This window comes from Ammospiza nelsoni, chromosome 5 (genome assembly GCF_027579445.1).
Source record: "Ammospiza nelsoni isolate bAmmNel1 chromosome 5, bAmmNel1.pri, whole genome shotgun sequence".
In the NCBI taxonomy this organism is placed as follows: domain Eukaryota; kingdom Metazoa; phylum Chordata; class Aves; order Passeriformes; family Passerellidae; genus Ammospiza; species Ammospiza nelsoni.
Window position 1 is genome coordinate 56,511,941 of NC_080637.1, and position 15,840 is coordinate 56,527,780.

Sequence of the window (15,840 nt, forward strand, 5' to 3'; positions counted from 1 at the left end):
ATGGGAAGAGCCATGAAGCTGAGGAAGGGTCTGGAGCACCAGAAGCAGCTGAGAGGGCTCAGCCTGGAGAAGAAGAGGCTCAGGGGGGCCCTTCTGGCTCTGCACAACTCCCTGACAGGAGGGGACAGCTGGGGGGGATCAGGCTCCACTCTCAGGGAACAAGAGACAGGACAAGAGGAAACAACCTCAAGTTGCACCAGGGGAGGTTTAGATTGGATTTTTTTTTTCCACTGGAAGGATTGTCCAGCTTTGGCACAAGCTGCCCAGGGCAGTTGTTGAGTCACCAGCCCTGGAGGGATTTTTAAAATGTGTGGATATGGATCTTAGAGATGTGGTTTTCTGGTGGACTTGGTTGGCAGTGGGAGGTTAATGGCTGGACTTGCTCTTAAGGGTTTATTTCAAATTAAATGATTTGGTGGGGGGATGGGAGTGTGGTTGTATATATGTTTTCTAAAGAAGTTCCCAACTCTTCCAGAAGGTAAATAATTGTATCTATATCTCTTTGAAAGACAGATCATAGGCCAGACCTCCAGATCTCTCACTTAAGAAGGTTTTTTACTAAGTTAATGGAAATTTCTTCCCTGTTAAGAGCTGAAAAAGTCAGGTTTTCACAGTCTGGGCAGAGCTGTGATCAATATGGCCATGGAATTAAACAGAATAAAATGACTGTGGATAAGCAAAGATTTCTATGTTTTATAACTGTCACCACCATGGTACTTTAATTGAGACATCAGCAAAGTAATATCCTGAAAACTTCCTGTCCCTGTTGTTTCTGTGTAAAGCTAACAGCCCTTCAATATTTCCAGGCAAACGCATCCCTTCAGGATGGCTGTGACCGTCACTCCTGCAGAGTAAATGAGAGAGGGGAATTTATCTGGGAAAGGAGAATCACTGGCTGTCCTCCATTTGATGCCAGAAGATGCTTGGCTGAAGGAGTAAGTAGTGAAACAGGTCGTGTTCCCAGGTTTCCTAATGGACTCTGCCATGTTTCTGGTACCTTCTGTGTGCTGGGCTGGGAAATCCCAACCCTCTCCCAACACCTTGGCTAAACTGAATTTGAGCTTTGAAATTCAGAAAGATGTAGGTTTTCTCTGTTTGAAAATATAAGCTGTTTTTTTTTTTTGTGAGACTGTGCTGACTGCTGACCCTAAATTCTGTTATGAATATGAAGCTGAATATTTGAAGTATCAGACATTTGCAAGTGGTTCTTCTAACAATGTTCTCAGTTTGGGATCCAGAGCAAAACTGTGTGGACAATGACACAAACGGAGAAATATGCATATGAAATACTATGGTATTTTTTCTCTGCCATTATATGATGTTAGGGAAAGGAATTTTCACACTGTTGCAGGAAGATCAAACTTCCACAACTGCAGTTGTTTAGCAGGATAAAAAGCCCTGCAAAAAGTACTCATCCATCTTTCTTGTGATTTGAGATTAATTAGACACTGAGGAGCAGAGTGAGGTGTGAGTGTAGCACATGGGGCCCTGTTTTTGCTTATCTGTCAGGTTTTACACATCTTACAGGTGTTTATATCCATCTGCTCCAATTTTCTTGGGCATGGCAGGAAGCAGGGAACCTTTAGTAAAGCTGGTGGCCAAACCAGTCTGCTCATACACATGAAACAAATGGAGAATTTACGTATAATGTGGGAAAAATAAAACTTCTACAGGGCATTTCTCACTTGTGTAATTGTAATACATGGTTTTGCTGTATAAACAAAGATTTAGAAAAGAATACTGCGTTACATTACGGGCTTTGGGTTATTGTCATATTCAAGTGATGTTAATGGAAAATCAGTGAAAAACAGTTTACTTTTTAAACAGAACTTCTCAAACTGCATTTGTTCTTCTCCTATCCCCCACAAACAGAACTATTTCAGCTATAAAATTAGTGGTTTTCATCTTGTTGCAGATCAAAATTTTAGGGTTTTTAATTAAAAAAGCCTCCAAACTTTTGCATGTAAGCTCAAGGGTTGAGTGCAACAATGGCATCACCCTGCAGTGTAAATATTTCTCCATTTTGCCTTTTACTATAGTTTTTCAATAATTTGCACTATTCATATATTTGTGAGAATTTATTCTGTATGATAGCAATGAAACAAAACATAATGTTATATGGCTTTTAAAATTTACTTGACAGATGTGATATTTCTTAAACAGAATGAAAGCTGATTGCTACTGGTTTTATCCTCCTGGTTTTCAGGAATTTACTTGTATTTAATGTCTTTATTTTAGAAAGCTCCTAATAGCAGGTGAGAGCAATATTTTCAGGTGTTGAACTTGCTAATAAGTCAATTACTTCCAGTTAGCTACCAGCAAATGTCATCACAAGTTCAAAATCTTAAAGTTGATAAAGAGAAGATTATTAATGTAGATTTATGATTTTGTATAATATAGAAATTCAGTTTTTTTTTTTTTTGCCTAGTATCCTGCTTTATACATCTTCTTCCAGCAGATCAGAAGTGTATCACTTATGCCAACATCTGAATTTTCTTTTTTTTTATAATTTTAGGGCAGAATAGCAAAACTTGGCAACACTTGCTGTGACATGTGTAAGTAAATAATCCAGAAATCTTGTATGGAAAAGACAGAGTGTGTAAGTACCTACAATTTCCATAATATGCAGGGTAATGAACCAGAGCTTAGCAATGTGCTTATAATAAACCATCAAAGAAGCCCACCCTCTGACATGCTGCTGTCTGTCATGTTTTGTGATCTAGAACACGCGTTTTTACAGTATTCTCAAGTGCTTAGAATGAAATAGATACTCTCCACATTTTATGCAGATGTTAATTATGAATGTTTTATTTTATTGTTCATCTGATGATAACAGGAATAGTCCTGCACAGACAGCCTGTCAAGTCACATAACCTGATACTGCTGAATATGTGAGGAAAACACTTCATGAATAAATGATCAACTTTAAATAAATTAATCAATAAAGCCCAACCCTGGTGGCAGTAATGTTTTTGATAACATTAACCAAAAATAGTAGGGAAAATGCATTCCTATGGAACAGCCTGACTGGTTCTTAAATTTGTCAGTTTAGGGGTCAATCCTGCAACTCTTAATTTCACGCATCTTTGGGTGGATAATCCAAATGTCAGTCAGGCTGTGAGAGTAGGAAGGGTATGCTTACATAAGGAAGGATTGCAGGGTTGAGTTCTCATTTCTAAAATGAATCACTGATGCATTTGTGAGCAGATAACCTCTCAGTTTTCTCCTCTATAAGTAAAAAATAATACTGTGGCTTATATAAAATTGAAAAATATAACAAAGGATTGAAATTCTCTTTTAAGGTCAGAATATCAAGATCTTATCTGTGTTATGTCTTTTAATTTTCTCTTTTTTGCTATGCATGTGCTCATAAATAAATGATGGCCAGCATAGCAGCCCATCACCACACTGGCACAGGAGCTGCTGCAGTAATACCCCTGATGAAGGATGGTAACTCTTAAAAAGTTTGCAGCCTTTGCCTGTCTGGATAATCACTGAGCTCTGGCTTGAGAGATAGAAGTCAGAAAGCTATTGAGAGACTGTCATCAAATGGATCAAAGAGGTAATTTGGTTAAAGGAGCTTTAATCTACCAGGCTACAAGTAAGGAATACTCAAAATTATTTATTGAATACTCAAAACCTCCCATATTGAATGGACCTTCAGATCCTTATTCCCAATGATGTTTTGCCTGGATGTAGCTCAGTTCTCAGTTTCTCATGGACATAGATTACATTATTTTCCAGCGTCTTGAGAGAGTCGGTCTTTCAGATGTCTCTGTGCCATAAAGAATTGGGCAAAGAACTCATTCCCTCAAGTCCAGGCTGATGCCTTTGGCTTAGCAGAGTCCAACAAGTCCTTGGGCAAAGGAGCTGGTTGAGGAGTCAGTTTCCCTTCCTATGTTATGCCTTCACAACTGGACTTTTTTAATGTGTCTGAGGACATTGTTCCAGCTTTTAGTTTGTGGAACAAGTGAAGAGCTCCTATTTTCTCCTGAGATTTTTGTGGTATTAGCCACAGGACTTGATAATTGGCAAAGGCTATTCCTTATTTTCCCACTTAACAAAGAAGTTGCATCTCTTTTCTCTGCTGATCTCAATCTCACCTGTCTTGTTAAGTTACAAGCACTAGCTTTGCAGAGGAGGCACAGTCAACAAAAAAAGTAAATAACAGAGGTAAAGTAACTAGAAAACAAGTTGATAAGTCAGGATCAAAAATGGAACCGATCTGTGTTGAGGCTGATGACTTTTTTTTTTGTGCTTTTCAAGTGTGTGAGCACAACTTGTCCAACTTTCAGGTGGACAATTTTTATAAAGGAGTGATTAAATCATTAAAAGAGAAAGGGGAGTTCAGCCCTGGAACCATATATGAGCTGTAATTTTTTAAAAATGAAATTTAAGGTTTTAGCAAGGCACAGAGTCAATTTGGTACCAATATACTGATGGAAAGTTGTGTTTGCTGGTAGGAAAATGGATACCTTTCTCTTCCCTTTGTGTGTGTACTTAGTTTTGCAGTTACCCTGCTGAATTCCTTAAACTTTCTGAAGTGTTCTGGGGTAGTACTGAAAAATCAGTCCAATATTCTGTTAAACACAGAAATTTTGTTGGTTAGTTAGAAATGGGTATGAGTAGGTGTCTGTCTTCACAGCGACATAAAACTACAGTAACACTACACAGAGCTGCTGTTGTCTATGCACAAAATACCCACTGAAAAAAGCATTGGCTCCTTCACAAGTCTTAGGATGCAGACCAAAACATGCAAGAGTTCAGAAGAAAATGTTCTGGCTTAGTTTATATTGAGCATGTTAATGATGAGGTTCTCTTTGAAAGGGGGGGAACAGAGTCCCTGTTGGTTACTGGAGTTAACAGGAGAATTGTCTAAGACCAGGGGAGAGGCTGGTGTTTGATGGCCAAGGTGACTTTAGAACAAAGCAGTCAATTGAAAATAAACATGAGGGAAACCCTTCTCTAATGGAACTTTAGTGCTGTAGTGTGAAATAGTCACACAGTTCTGCATGAATTACTCTGAGACACACCCAACTAGAGATTTTACCAGGAAGAACATTTCACTGACAACAATTTCAGGAGTAAAGGGATATAAATTACAACAAGCAATTGCCAGCAGTGCCAAACACTTTTAAAATTTTTCTTTTCTTTTTCTTTTTTTTTTTTACTTGGTAGGTGTGGAGGTGGAGTGCCATCCAGTAAGTACCAGACTGCAGTACGGGAATATCAGTGGATGTGTGGCTGAAAAGGAGGTGCCCATTTCTCATTGTGAGGTAAATAACAAAAATCAACCCCCTTTTTCTTTCCCTAAATGAAACCATTTCTTCCACCATGGTTTCACTTCAGTAAGTGGAACATCAGTTTCTCATTGATTGGCTTAGTGTTAACCTCATTGGCACTTATTTCCTGAAGTAATTTGCTGATGCTGAATTTTCCCTAGTCAAACCAGCATGAAAAATGGCACATGTTAGACACAAAGGCTTTGTTCATCCCACTCTCTTGCTTCCAGCAGAAATTAATGACTCTGAAGTAGCTCTGTTAGGACTTTCTACTTAAAAAAAAGAGGAATATTTATCTTCACATTTGTGAAGCTTATTTTCAGTTCTGAGTATGTAGTTAAGCACTGAGCCTCTAGGTTGATTAGGGGAATTTAAATAAGTATTTAGATAAATGGCATTTTAAAAGACCTTTAAACCCAAGTGCCAAGATTTGACTTGTATGCCTTAAAAGCTCTGGGATTCCTCAGCTAGCCTTGGCACCAAACTCTTGTGTTCTACATGTCTTGTATCTTCCATAATCAGATTAAAAGTTTAATTTCTAGCCCATCACTGCTTACACCTTATATGGCAACTTCCTTTTAAGACAGGAGCATAACTTCCCTTCTGGGTGTTCCCATCTCTGCCCTTTCCAAGATAACAAAACCCCATACAAGGATTTTAATCACCTTTGTGTGCAATCCAAGTTATGACATAACTAATAATTCTTAGCCTCTTGTCCTGTCTACAAAGTAAATGGTCCTTAGCCATAAAGTCATAAGTATTGATTTTTCTCCTGCAGAAGTCCAGATTTTACATCGGGAATAAACAATATTGAGTACATTTTTTCTAAAGTCGTCCCTGATAATGATAGGATATTTTAATTTAATTAGACTGGGAAATAAGAGCACAAAGCCACCAAAGGAAATGGACTCTGACAGAGTGTTATGTGAGGCTGCTTATTTTGACATCATGAAGGCTTATAGCTACAGGCACTGACAGCTTGGTCTAATTTAGTTAAGTGGCCAGACAAGCAGAACAAGAAATAATAGCACCAGCAGGACAACAGTGGGTGTGTGAGTTGCAGCATTTGGGCTAAAGCACTTTCTGAATGCATGATAACCACATTTACTCAAAAGCCAATACCATAGCTCTGAACATTCCCTATAAGATTTTAAATTCTGGGCTCTTTTGTGTGTGTGAGCAGTTTAGTAGCCTCTCCTTTGCTCTGATTATGCTCATAAGAAGTTACTCTTTGTGCAGCACCCTGCATTCTGCAGCCAGGCACCTGTTTCTGAGTTCATGTTTTCAACAGAGCATGGAAGCCGGACAAAGTCACCCATGGATATTTTGAAGGAAGGAACCAGGATTCTGAGTATCATGAGGCTCTGTTCAAACTTCAGCTCTCTTCTTTTTCCATTTAGGGCAAATGCAGAAGCACCACCAGGTACTCTGCTCAGACAGGGCAGTGGGAAGACCACTGCAGCTGCTGTAGAGCCACGCAGACCACCACGGTGACGATCCCACTGCGCTGTCCCAACGGGACCATGGTGCAGCTCTACATCCCCTCCGCCTCGCTGTGCGAATGCCATGCTCGCAAGTGCACACCATGAATATTGCCCAGAAGCCCAGCTGCTTAATCTGAAGTTTTATGATGGAGGAACTTCACAATGCAAGCCTAATATTCTCTGTACACTGCCTTATCCATTAGAATCCTGAAAAATTCTATAGACACAGCAAACAATAAAGCTTACCAGCACAACAGATCACGGTCTGATTCATCTTGGGGTGGACTGTAGGAAAGAGATTCTCTTCATTTCACTGTGGAAATGAATCCACATTATTGATGAAAATCCCAAAAGGACAACCACAAATAAATCATGCTCAGAAGCAGTTGCTTATACTTAAAGAATGTTTCTCAAATAATTTGGTGTTATCTGCAGAGACATTACACTTTCATTCCCCAATTCAGTCCTTAGTGACACACAGTGGACTTATAATTTTTTGCTCTTTTTCCTCCCATTCTTTTCAGGGAGTACAGTAATTATGGGATAAGGCTTCAGAGTAAGAATAGGATGTTTGTAGTACACAAACAATACTGGTTGTTCAGACAACCAAATATCTTTCTGCAATGCATATACATGTTTCTCCTGAAGCTGAATGAAAAGAAACTGTGTGTTGAGGACAGACTGTAAATTGTGCACGCCCTCAAGACATGTGTACAAGTTTAAGGACAGCTCCTACTTCAGCCCGTGCCCACACCAACTCGAGGAGAAAGCTCAGTGGCTATCTCACCTATTTCCAGGTGCCTGGACTTCACCTGTTGCTTTTGTTCCAAAAGTTGGAATTAATTTAGATGCAGAATTTGCAGTGGCTGATGTAATTTATTTTGTTATTGCTGCCAATTATATATTTACAAGGATTTAAATTCTACTCTGTCTAGTTGGGCCATGGAACACAAAAGATCTTCCAGAATGTTGTTGGTCCTGGAGGAATCTTGTGTCAGTGAAGCAGTTTCACTGGGAAGTACTAATTTCTCAAAAATATGAGAGAGGGAGGCCTGTTATTGCCATGCATGTTTTTCAAAGAGAAGGATTATTTAAGCTTCTTGTTTAACTAACAATTTTAAAATAATGAATGGGACTTTGACATGATTAAATGGGTCAAAGCATCTCCTGAACTGCAAGGAAAGCTCCCTTTGGGAGCAAACAAAAACTCCTCTGCTTTCAACTAAAAAGTAAGTTGTATTTCTTTTTTAGAGGAACCAGGCAGATCCCTGCTGCTTCCTCTTGCCAGTCAGTTGTGGATTCAACACACCCTAAATTGTAAGCCCTTTTTGTTTTTAATATTCTTTCAAGACAACCTTTATTGCTGCCCAGTGGTAGAAGTGCAGGCCTTCCATGCATCTGTCTTCTGCTATAGTCCACAGTAATACCAGAGAGAGAAACCCGGTTTTAATTGGCACCAGCCCCACTTGCTGCAGTAGATTTGTCACCAGTTTACCTCCACCCTTACCCTGTTCCTTCCCCTAGCTGCCTCTAGATATTAAGTTCTCTGACAGATGCATTTGGATCACCCGGGTAGTCAGCAGTTCATCTGAAGCTGAAGATAGCAATTCCTGGAATGGCAACCTGCAACATCAGAGAGGACCAAGAGAGAAGGGAGTAAAAGGCAAATGTCATCCTCTTCCACTTACCATGGCTGGGATGTCCCTTTGTTTCAGCCTGTGCCCTCACCCAGACTGACCCTTCTTAGCTCATGAAAGCTGACAGGATTGCAGCCTGAGGCTTCATGGCTGCAGACAGGTCTTCTAAGTAGATAATTAATTGTCTGAGTTAGTGCGATGCAGCCCATGAGAAGAGTGCTTACTGGCTTTACTTACAGCCGGGATTTCTGGGGACTTTGGTGTGGTCTACATATTGTTACTCAGACCTGTGTATTCCAAGCCCCCGTCATGAGCAAGACCAGAAGAATCTTCTTTGAAAATCCTTTTGTAGAAACAAACTGGCAAGGAAGAAAAAGCAGGAGGGAATGTTATACCATCTTCTTTAACAGGCTGAGGAGGTAAATACATTTCTAACTTTGACTTGCTGGCATGAGAACCAAACATTTTCTGGCAGTCTGCCCCAAAAGAACTGTCTGACTTTTGCTCAAGGAGCCAGTGGGCTCAGACCTGCTCTGTGCAGGTTTCATTACCTTTCACACAGGAAGCTGCAGTTAGTGCAATTCCAATACTTTCATCAGCATTTCTCCCTGGCAGGAGTGAAGAGCACAGTCTTGCTGCCTATGATCAAGTGTGCCAGCACATCACCCAGTACTCTACATCTGACTGTAGATTTGCATTTGCATTCTCCAGCAGAAGCCAGGCTTTGAAGAATGTTGTTTCCCAAGTCCATACATACTGTTTGTGAGCCTTGATGGTTTTGAGCAACCTTGGCCTTTACTTTTCCACCAATGATTAGGAGCACATCCCACTGCTTCAGACCATCAGCTGGGTTGTTGAGTGTGCTATAGGATAGATTTACAGGAATGTTGAATGGATTTGGGGAGGAGTCTTATATAACTCCTTAATAATTCAAAACATGCAATCTCTCTGCTAAATTTACAGACTTGCAAGCACCACTCCTCTACAGCAGGTGAAACACGAGCAGGTATATTGGTATTATTTGTCACAGCTCTGAATTATCAATTAGCACCATACCCAAGTACCTCAGGAAAGATAGTGATTTCCACATTTTCTCTGCTGGAAAGTCTTAAAAGCAGGCTACTTCCATTCTAAGCAGCTGGATGTTGCTTCCTCTCATATTGCTGCGTATATTATTACCTGAGATAAGTGTATTACCTTTAACACACCCATCCTTATGGCTTATAAAAGCTGGTAATTGGAACCTGTGCAGGCAGAGCTATAAGTCAACAAGGATCCCAGCAGGACCTGGCTCTACAATCCTATACTATTCCAGAATTAGCCAGGATTTGCCTTTCTGGTTTTGAGCTTAGTTGGAGCAGCATAGATTGTGGATGGAAAAAAGCAAAAGTTTCAGAACATTTTCATTTCCTTCTCCCTGAGATAGGTGTAGAAAGCAGGAGATTTGTTGCCTGTCTAGGAAACAGATTAATTTTTTTTAAAACTTCTGAAAGAAGTTCTGAGAGTACTATAAGATACTAGCAGGGTAAAAAGGAGAAAGTATTTGATACCTCTTGATTCTTTGGATAGAAGATAATAAATGCCATTTCAAAGTAGGGACCAAGAAGAGTGGAGGGATTTAATGAATTTAAAATCCCATACAAATTTCTTAGTCTTGCTGGGAACATTTTACATCACCCAGCCCAAGTTTTGGGAAACAACAGCTGCACTGCTCCTTTTATGTACTCAGCAGGTTTGATAGCACAACCAGGGTGCATCAACACATCTCTCTGTGACAGAGACAACTTCTACCCTTGCCAGCCATGACACAGTGCACTACCCTGATTTACAAGATCATAGAACCACTGGACTTTATTCAGGCGTTGAATAAATCCATTTCTCCCTGTCACACTAGAAAAACCATCATAGTTTCATGAACAGTCTTAAAGAAAAAAAGATTTGGACTCGAATTAGTTACATCTCTCTTCAGTTATCATTAGCAAATAAGAGTCCTTTCTCAGATAGCATCAACAACTTTTCTTCCCTATAGTTGCTTAAATTGCAAGGTTGAAGGCTAAGCAGGATCCATCACCTGTTCTAATTAGACCATTGATTACAAGATAATCCTCTGAATATTTCATGCAGGAATGACAGTGCATGCAGGCACTGAGGTAACTTGAGTACTTGAAACAGCCTTATAAAAAGCTTTTTGCACTTACCTCCTACCTGGGAGCACTGTGAAGCTTTGTAGATACAAAGACACACCTCCCCACAGAAACCACCTCCAAGACAATCTGATCCTTGACTGCTGATTCTTTGGACAGAGCTGGCTCTGCTGTAGAGCCCCGGATCTGCATTAGCCTTTTTCTTTCCTCTCCACTGCCTTCTGGACAAAGTATGCCTGTTGATGCCTTGTTTCTTGAGGTGCTATGGAACATGAGGAAAAGTGCTAAAATTCTCCAGCAGAGAACTGCCATGGCCTCTCAGGTCATGGGAGTTTGGTCTTTCTCCTTCTCTTCCCTCCCTGATGGTAATCACCAAACCAGAAGGTCTCACTAATTAGCTTCAGTTTGTGGTTTGCTTAAAGCAGGATCAAGGCAGGATGGAAATAGCCGCTGGTGCTGTTCTCTCCTTAAGCCAGTGCAGAAGAAGATTGTGCACAGCATAGCCACATCCTATTTTAGCACTGACACAATTTCCAGCCAAACCTCCAGGCAACATGGAAACACACATGCCTGGTAAGTTTATTTTCTGTTTCATTCTTATTGCTGCCTATGAATAGGGATAGGCCAAGATGGGGTGGAGAACAAAGAAAGGAGTACTTTGGAAGGACTTCTCTGTCTTCTTTTAGGGAAAGAAAAAGAAAAAAAAAAAGAGAGAAATCTGCAGCCCAGTTACATACAGAGAGCTCAGAGATAAAACATGCAGAGTTCACTTCTCCTAAAGGCTCAGAAGAGCAGCTGTGGGTCAGTGTTGTGATCCACGTGGAAAAGACAATCACTAGGCAAATGCCTTGTGCTGGTCTTCTGCTGTTTCCCCCTGCATTTGCCTTACTGCATGGCAACTGTGGGGAGTAAGCAAAATCCTTTTCCAGGAGAAAATAGGCAGCCTTGAGCTCTAAATTCCCATAAAAAAGGAGCAAATCTACTGAGACTCTTATTTGCATAAATCCTTCATTCTGGAGTTCCCAGTGTACGAGTTTAGAATAACTTTCAGTGCTGATGTTGAGTCATTGTTCTTTTGCTGTCATAGTCAAAAGTTCTGTGGTTATTTCCATGAGATAACAATGTTATCTCATTGTTTCTGGGGCTGTATCTCTCCTGTGAACTTCAAATTTCTTATTTGAATAATAGAATAATAGAATTTGATCTTTAAATTTTAGCTATCTGATATTTCTCTCTTTAGAATGGTTCAACTACTTAGGTGTTTAGTCCCCTGCTGCTTAACTGCTTCTATTAAAATCAGTCCCATAAGTAAACTCAGAATTGGATGGTTCTCTTTATAAAGAGTATTATTTCTTCTCCAATCATATTTTGAGGTAGAAAGACAAAGGATATCTGTGTTATGTACGGACAAATGTAGAGAAATACAACTGAGATACTGAGTCCTACCCAAAAGATTCTCCTGCTGGGTGTCCTGGAGGCTCAGGACATTTCAAACTGAGCATTAGCATGGGGTTCAGACAAGCAGCTGCACTCAGGCTGTCCAGATTAGTTTGGCATTAGTCAGGGTTTGTTGTTTTACCCATTCCACCTGCAGTCTGAGAGGTACTGTGTGAGCCCTGAACACACAGGTGGCAAATTAGATGGCATTAGAGCCAACCCAAACAGCCTTGTCTGTCTAATTCCTATATTCTTAAAAAGCACTAAAATGGTGGTTTTGAAGGCACAGTGGAGGAAATAATGCTTTACTATAGTTGAGTTTGGTGGAGATATGCACAAGAACTAATTTTGGCATGAGCTGAACTTCATCTACATTCAGACCTGAAAATTCATGATTTACTGAGAACCCAAAGAGCACGTGTACAACCATATATATATATATATATATATATATATATATATATATATATATATGTCCTTTGAAAGATGTTTGAGTAAAGCTACAAGGAAAGAGTAAGTTCAAGTAGGTTTTTTTTTTCATCCCTACTTGGGAGTTGGAGTTTGTCAAACAATGTTCCTAAATTGCAGATGTTTGGAACAATCTTGCAGAGGAGTATTCTTCTAACTTGGGTGTCTTTCAGAAATGTGGATCCTTTCTGATACTTATCTAAAAAGAAAGGAAGATAAATGAAAGCAGTTCCCTGTCCGTGCCCTGGATAACCAAATCACTTGCAGCGTATTCTGCAAGTAGCTGTGCTGTGATAATCTGATCATCTGGACCACTCAGCTCAGTTAATTGGTTGTTACTCAGGATTTAATACAGAGCTCCTAATTAGGCAGACTCCTTTACTGCCTCTTTCACAAGTAGTGTGGGCCTTTAACACTCTCTCTCAGTCCTTCCACTTATGGCAGTCTGTGCAACTTCTTCATGGTGGCACTTTGGACAAGGACCTGGGAACGCAAACAGTGAGGTGAATTGCTGCACATGTGGGCAACCCTTAAGTCTGCAGAATGCTGAGGCAAAGGAGTACAGAGAGGCTGAGTGAGCAGGTGGTGACTGGCTGCGAACTGAAACTGGAACTGGTCACTGATCTCTGTCCTGGAGCCTCGAGGTACCTTGTACTCAGAAGCCATTTTACAACTCGATGGAGTTTGACTGGAGGGATGGCTCCCCAGCCGTTTTTGTAGAATGAGTGTAGTTCCTGAACATTTGCTTTCTTAGTTGAAGTCAAGATTCCCTGTACTGCTGTTCTTTGAAGATACATATATATGTAAATATACACCAAAACCATGCATATGTGCATATTTAAAATTTTATATATATTCACATACATACACACACACAGAGCTTGTTTCTATAGATACTAATTCCTCCAGAATATTTACAGAATGAGAACATGTAAGGCCAAATGTCATAAAGGCTTACAGGGTGGAATGAGGTCAGGCTGCATTTGAAGCAGAAGCCCCTGAGGCAGTGCTGTATCAGGCAGGAACTATCAAATGTGGAATGCATTCAAACCAAAACATTCTGGTTCAATTGGTTTAATTTAGGAAGTTGAAAAGCTTTTGGGAGAACAGGAGTCCCCTAGATACAAATATGGCAATTGCATTTTCATCAAAAAACTTGTTCTGACTGGGAGTCCCTGACTGCCTCACCAGTTTACCAGTGTTAATCTCAGGTTTGTGACACAGTTTCTAGAGGCTGGGAAGCATAATGGAGATGAAATCATGTTATAAATGAATGGCAGCTTTTTCCCTAGGCCTAGTTAAAAGGACTGGAAAGTAAAAGAGGTCTTTAATTGACTGTGTAGAGGTCTTGTGAGGTATCCCAGACTTAGTCTGAAAATACTGGAGAAACATTGTGTGTGGCCTTTGGAAATGAAACCTTCACTTATTAATTATTTTTCTTGGAGTTTCCCTCGTGGCATCATTATGTGCTTCGTTAAAGTGAGCCAAGCACGATTCTGCTCGGGAGATCAGACAGGGAAAACTAGTGAGTCAGTCTGTTGGACTGTTCAAGTGATGCTGGACCCCAATCTGTTATTGATTAAGAATAATCATAACTTATATAAGAATATAATAATAATCATTATTGATATAAGAACAATCATAACATTTAAGGGTCAGACACCCTCGTCCAAGCATTTCCTTCTTTAGCATTCCACTGTCTCCTCTCTCAGAATGTGGTGGTGGGGAAACAGTTTCAGTCTGAGTATAGGGGATAGAATGGTCTCAGCTAAATGAGGGGGAAATACAACCTCCGGATTTTAGCAGTACACAATGGATGTGGTGTCTCCCTGGATAGATGGAAGCTGTTGTTTCTTATTCCTGGAGAAAAGTCCTGACTACATGGAGGCAGTGGTGTGTTGTTTCTGTAGTGATGATGGTGCTGACCATGTAGGCAGATGTGTACAGGATGTCTTCTCCTGGATATAAAACACTAATGCTGGAAGGAACAAGACATGGTTTTTCCCTCTAAGAGCTTTTCCAAGAGAATGAGAGTATGGATCAGTCAATACCATTTCAGCTGTGGCACCAGTAGAGGGGGAAAGAGTATGAAACATCTGTGTGTTGAAACAGGTTCTGTATCCACTGGTTTTTATTAGCATTTTTCACCGTGCTACTGCCAGTATGGAATTGACCTGTTGGAGTAAGGAGGCCTCCAAGAGAATCAAAGGGATGAAGCAGCAGTGCTGTGAAGAAAGACTGAGATAATTGGGAATGTTCAGCCTGGAAAAGAAAGGGCATTTGTGTGACCTCATTATGGCCTTCCAGTGCCTGAAGAGAGCCCACAGAAAAGATGGAGAGAGACTCTTGACAAGGTCCTGGAGTGACCTGACAAGGGGGAATGGCTTCACACTAACAGAGCACAGATTTAGGTTGGATATCCAGAAGAAATTCTTCCTTGTGAGGGTGGAGAGACCCTGGCACAGATTGCACAGAGAAGCTGCCCCATCACTGGCAGTGTTCCAGGCCAGGTTGGATGGGGCTCTGAGCAACCTGGGATAGTGGAAGGTGTCCCTGCCCATGACAGTGGGGATAGAAATGAGATTATCTTTCAGGTCTCTTCCAACCCATTTGTGATTCTGTGATGATCTCCATCCCCTCCAAACCCTCCATTCTGCACTGTGACCATGTAATTTGTCAAACGCAAGAGATGGGGAGCACGTCTAAAAATTCCAGACATTACCCCCAAAGACCAGAACATGTAGGTATAATCTTAGATATACTTGATGAGCATTTCACATGTGTAAAGAGTTCTTTATGAAGAATGACCACGATCCACAAGTTTCTACCTCTACCTGATGCCATTGGATTTGTTCATATCATTAGAAATGAATAGTGTCTACTGACTGCAGTATTTTGCATTCCATTAGGGAACCATCTGTACAAAACCTGCTTTATGTATTTATCTCTCCTTCTTAGACTTTGCTCTACCCTCCTCACACCCAACTCTCAATGGACAGAAGACAGGAAAATCAGCAAGGGACGCTTTTTCAGCCTACAATAGCAAATACCTCACTGTTCCTCAGAACCAGACTTCCTGGCACAGAAGTGGGACCAATGGAGGTCTTGAAGCATCAGTGGTGTCCTACAGAAGTTCTGTAAGTAGGGTTTCATGTTCGTGGACCTAGGTCAAGTGCATTTGGGATTATGAAGAGGCTGGAAGCAGAGTGAGAAGAGCAGGGTACACTGTCCTGTGTGTTGGTTAAATCAGAACAGGAAGAAGAATATTTATGAGGAAAGTGATACCACAGCCTCATATGGTTCATTTGTCTCTGTGTACAGCAAGAATTAATTTCTGCAGTAGTAAACTCACCAAAATTTTTGGATTGTTTACTTTAGCCAAAATCCT

General features: G+C 40.5%; 2 protein-coding genes across 3 annotated transcripts in view; both read left to right on the forward strand.

Annotated features, from left to right (window-relative positions):
• VWF (von Willebrand factor) overlaps positions 1-7,022 on the forward strand; it is a 145,972-nt gene extending 138,950 nt beyond the window's left edge. For both annotated transcript variants that reach the window (XM_059471892.1, XM_059471895.1), the window contains exons 49-52: positions 807-935; positions 2,516-2,555; positions 5,179-5,276; positions 6,683-7,022. In XM_059471892.1, the coding sequence (XP_059327875.1) occupies positions 807-935; positions 2,516-2,555; positions 5,179-5,276; positions 6,683-6,871 (456 nt within the window). In that variant the 3' untranslated portion in view covers positions 6,872-7,022. The remainder of the gene's footprint in view (positions 1-806; positions 936-2,515; positions 2,556-5,178; positions 5,277-6,682) is intronic.
• Positions 7,023-7,238: 216 nt separating this feature from the next.
• Positions 7,239-15,840, forward strand: part of ANO2 (anoctamin 2) — a 159,393-nt gene continuing 150,791 nt past the window's right edge. The window contains exons 1-2 of the mRNA XM_059471896.1: positions 7,239-11,120; positions 15,411-15,589. Of these exons, the coding sequence (XP_059327879.1) occupies positions 11,102-11,120; positions 15,411-15,589 (198 nt within the window). The 5' untranslated portion in view covers positions 7,239-11,101. The remainder of the gene's footprint in view (positions 11,121-15,410; positions 15,590-15,840) is intronic.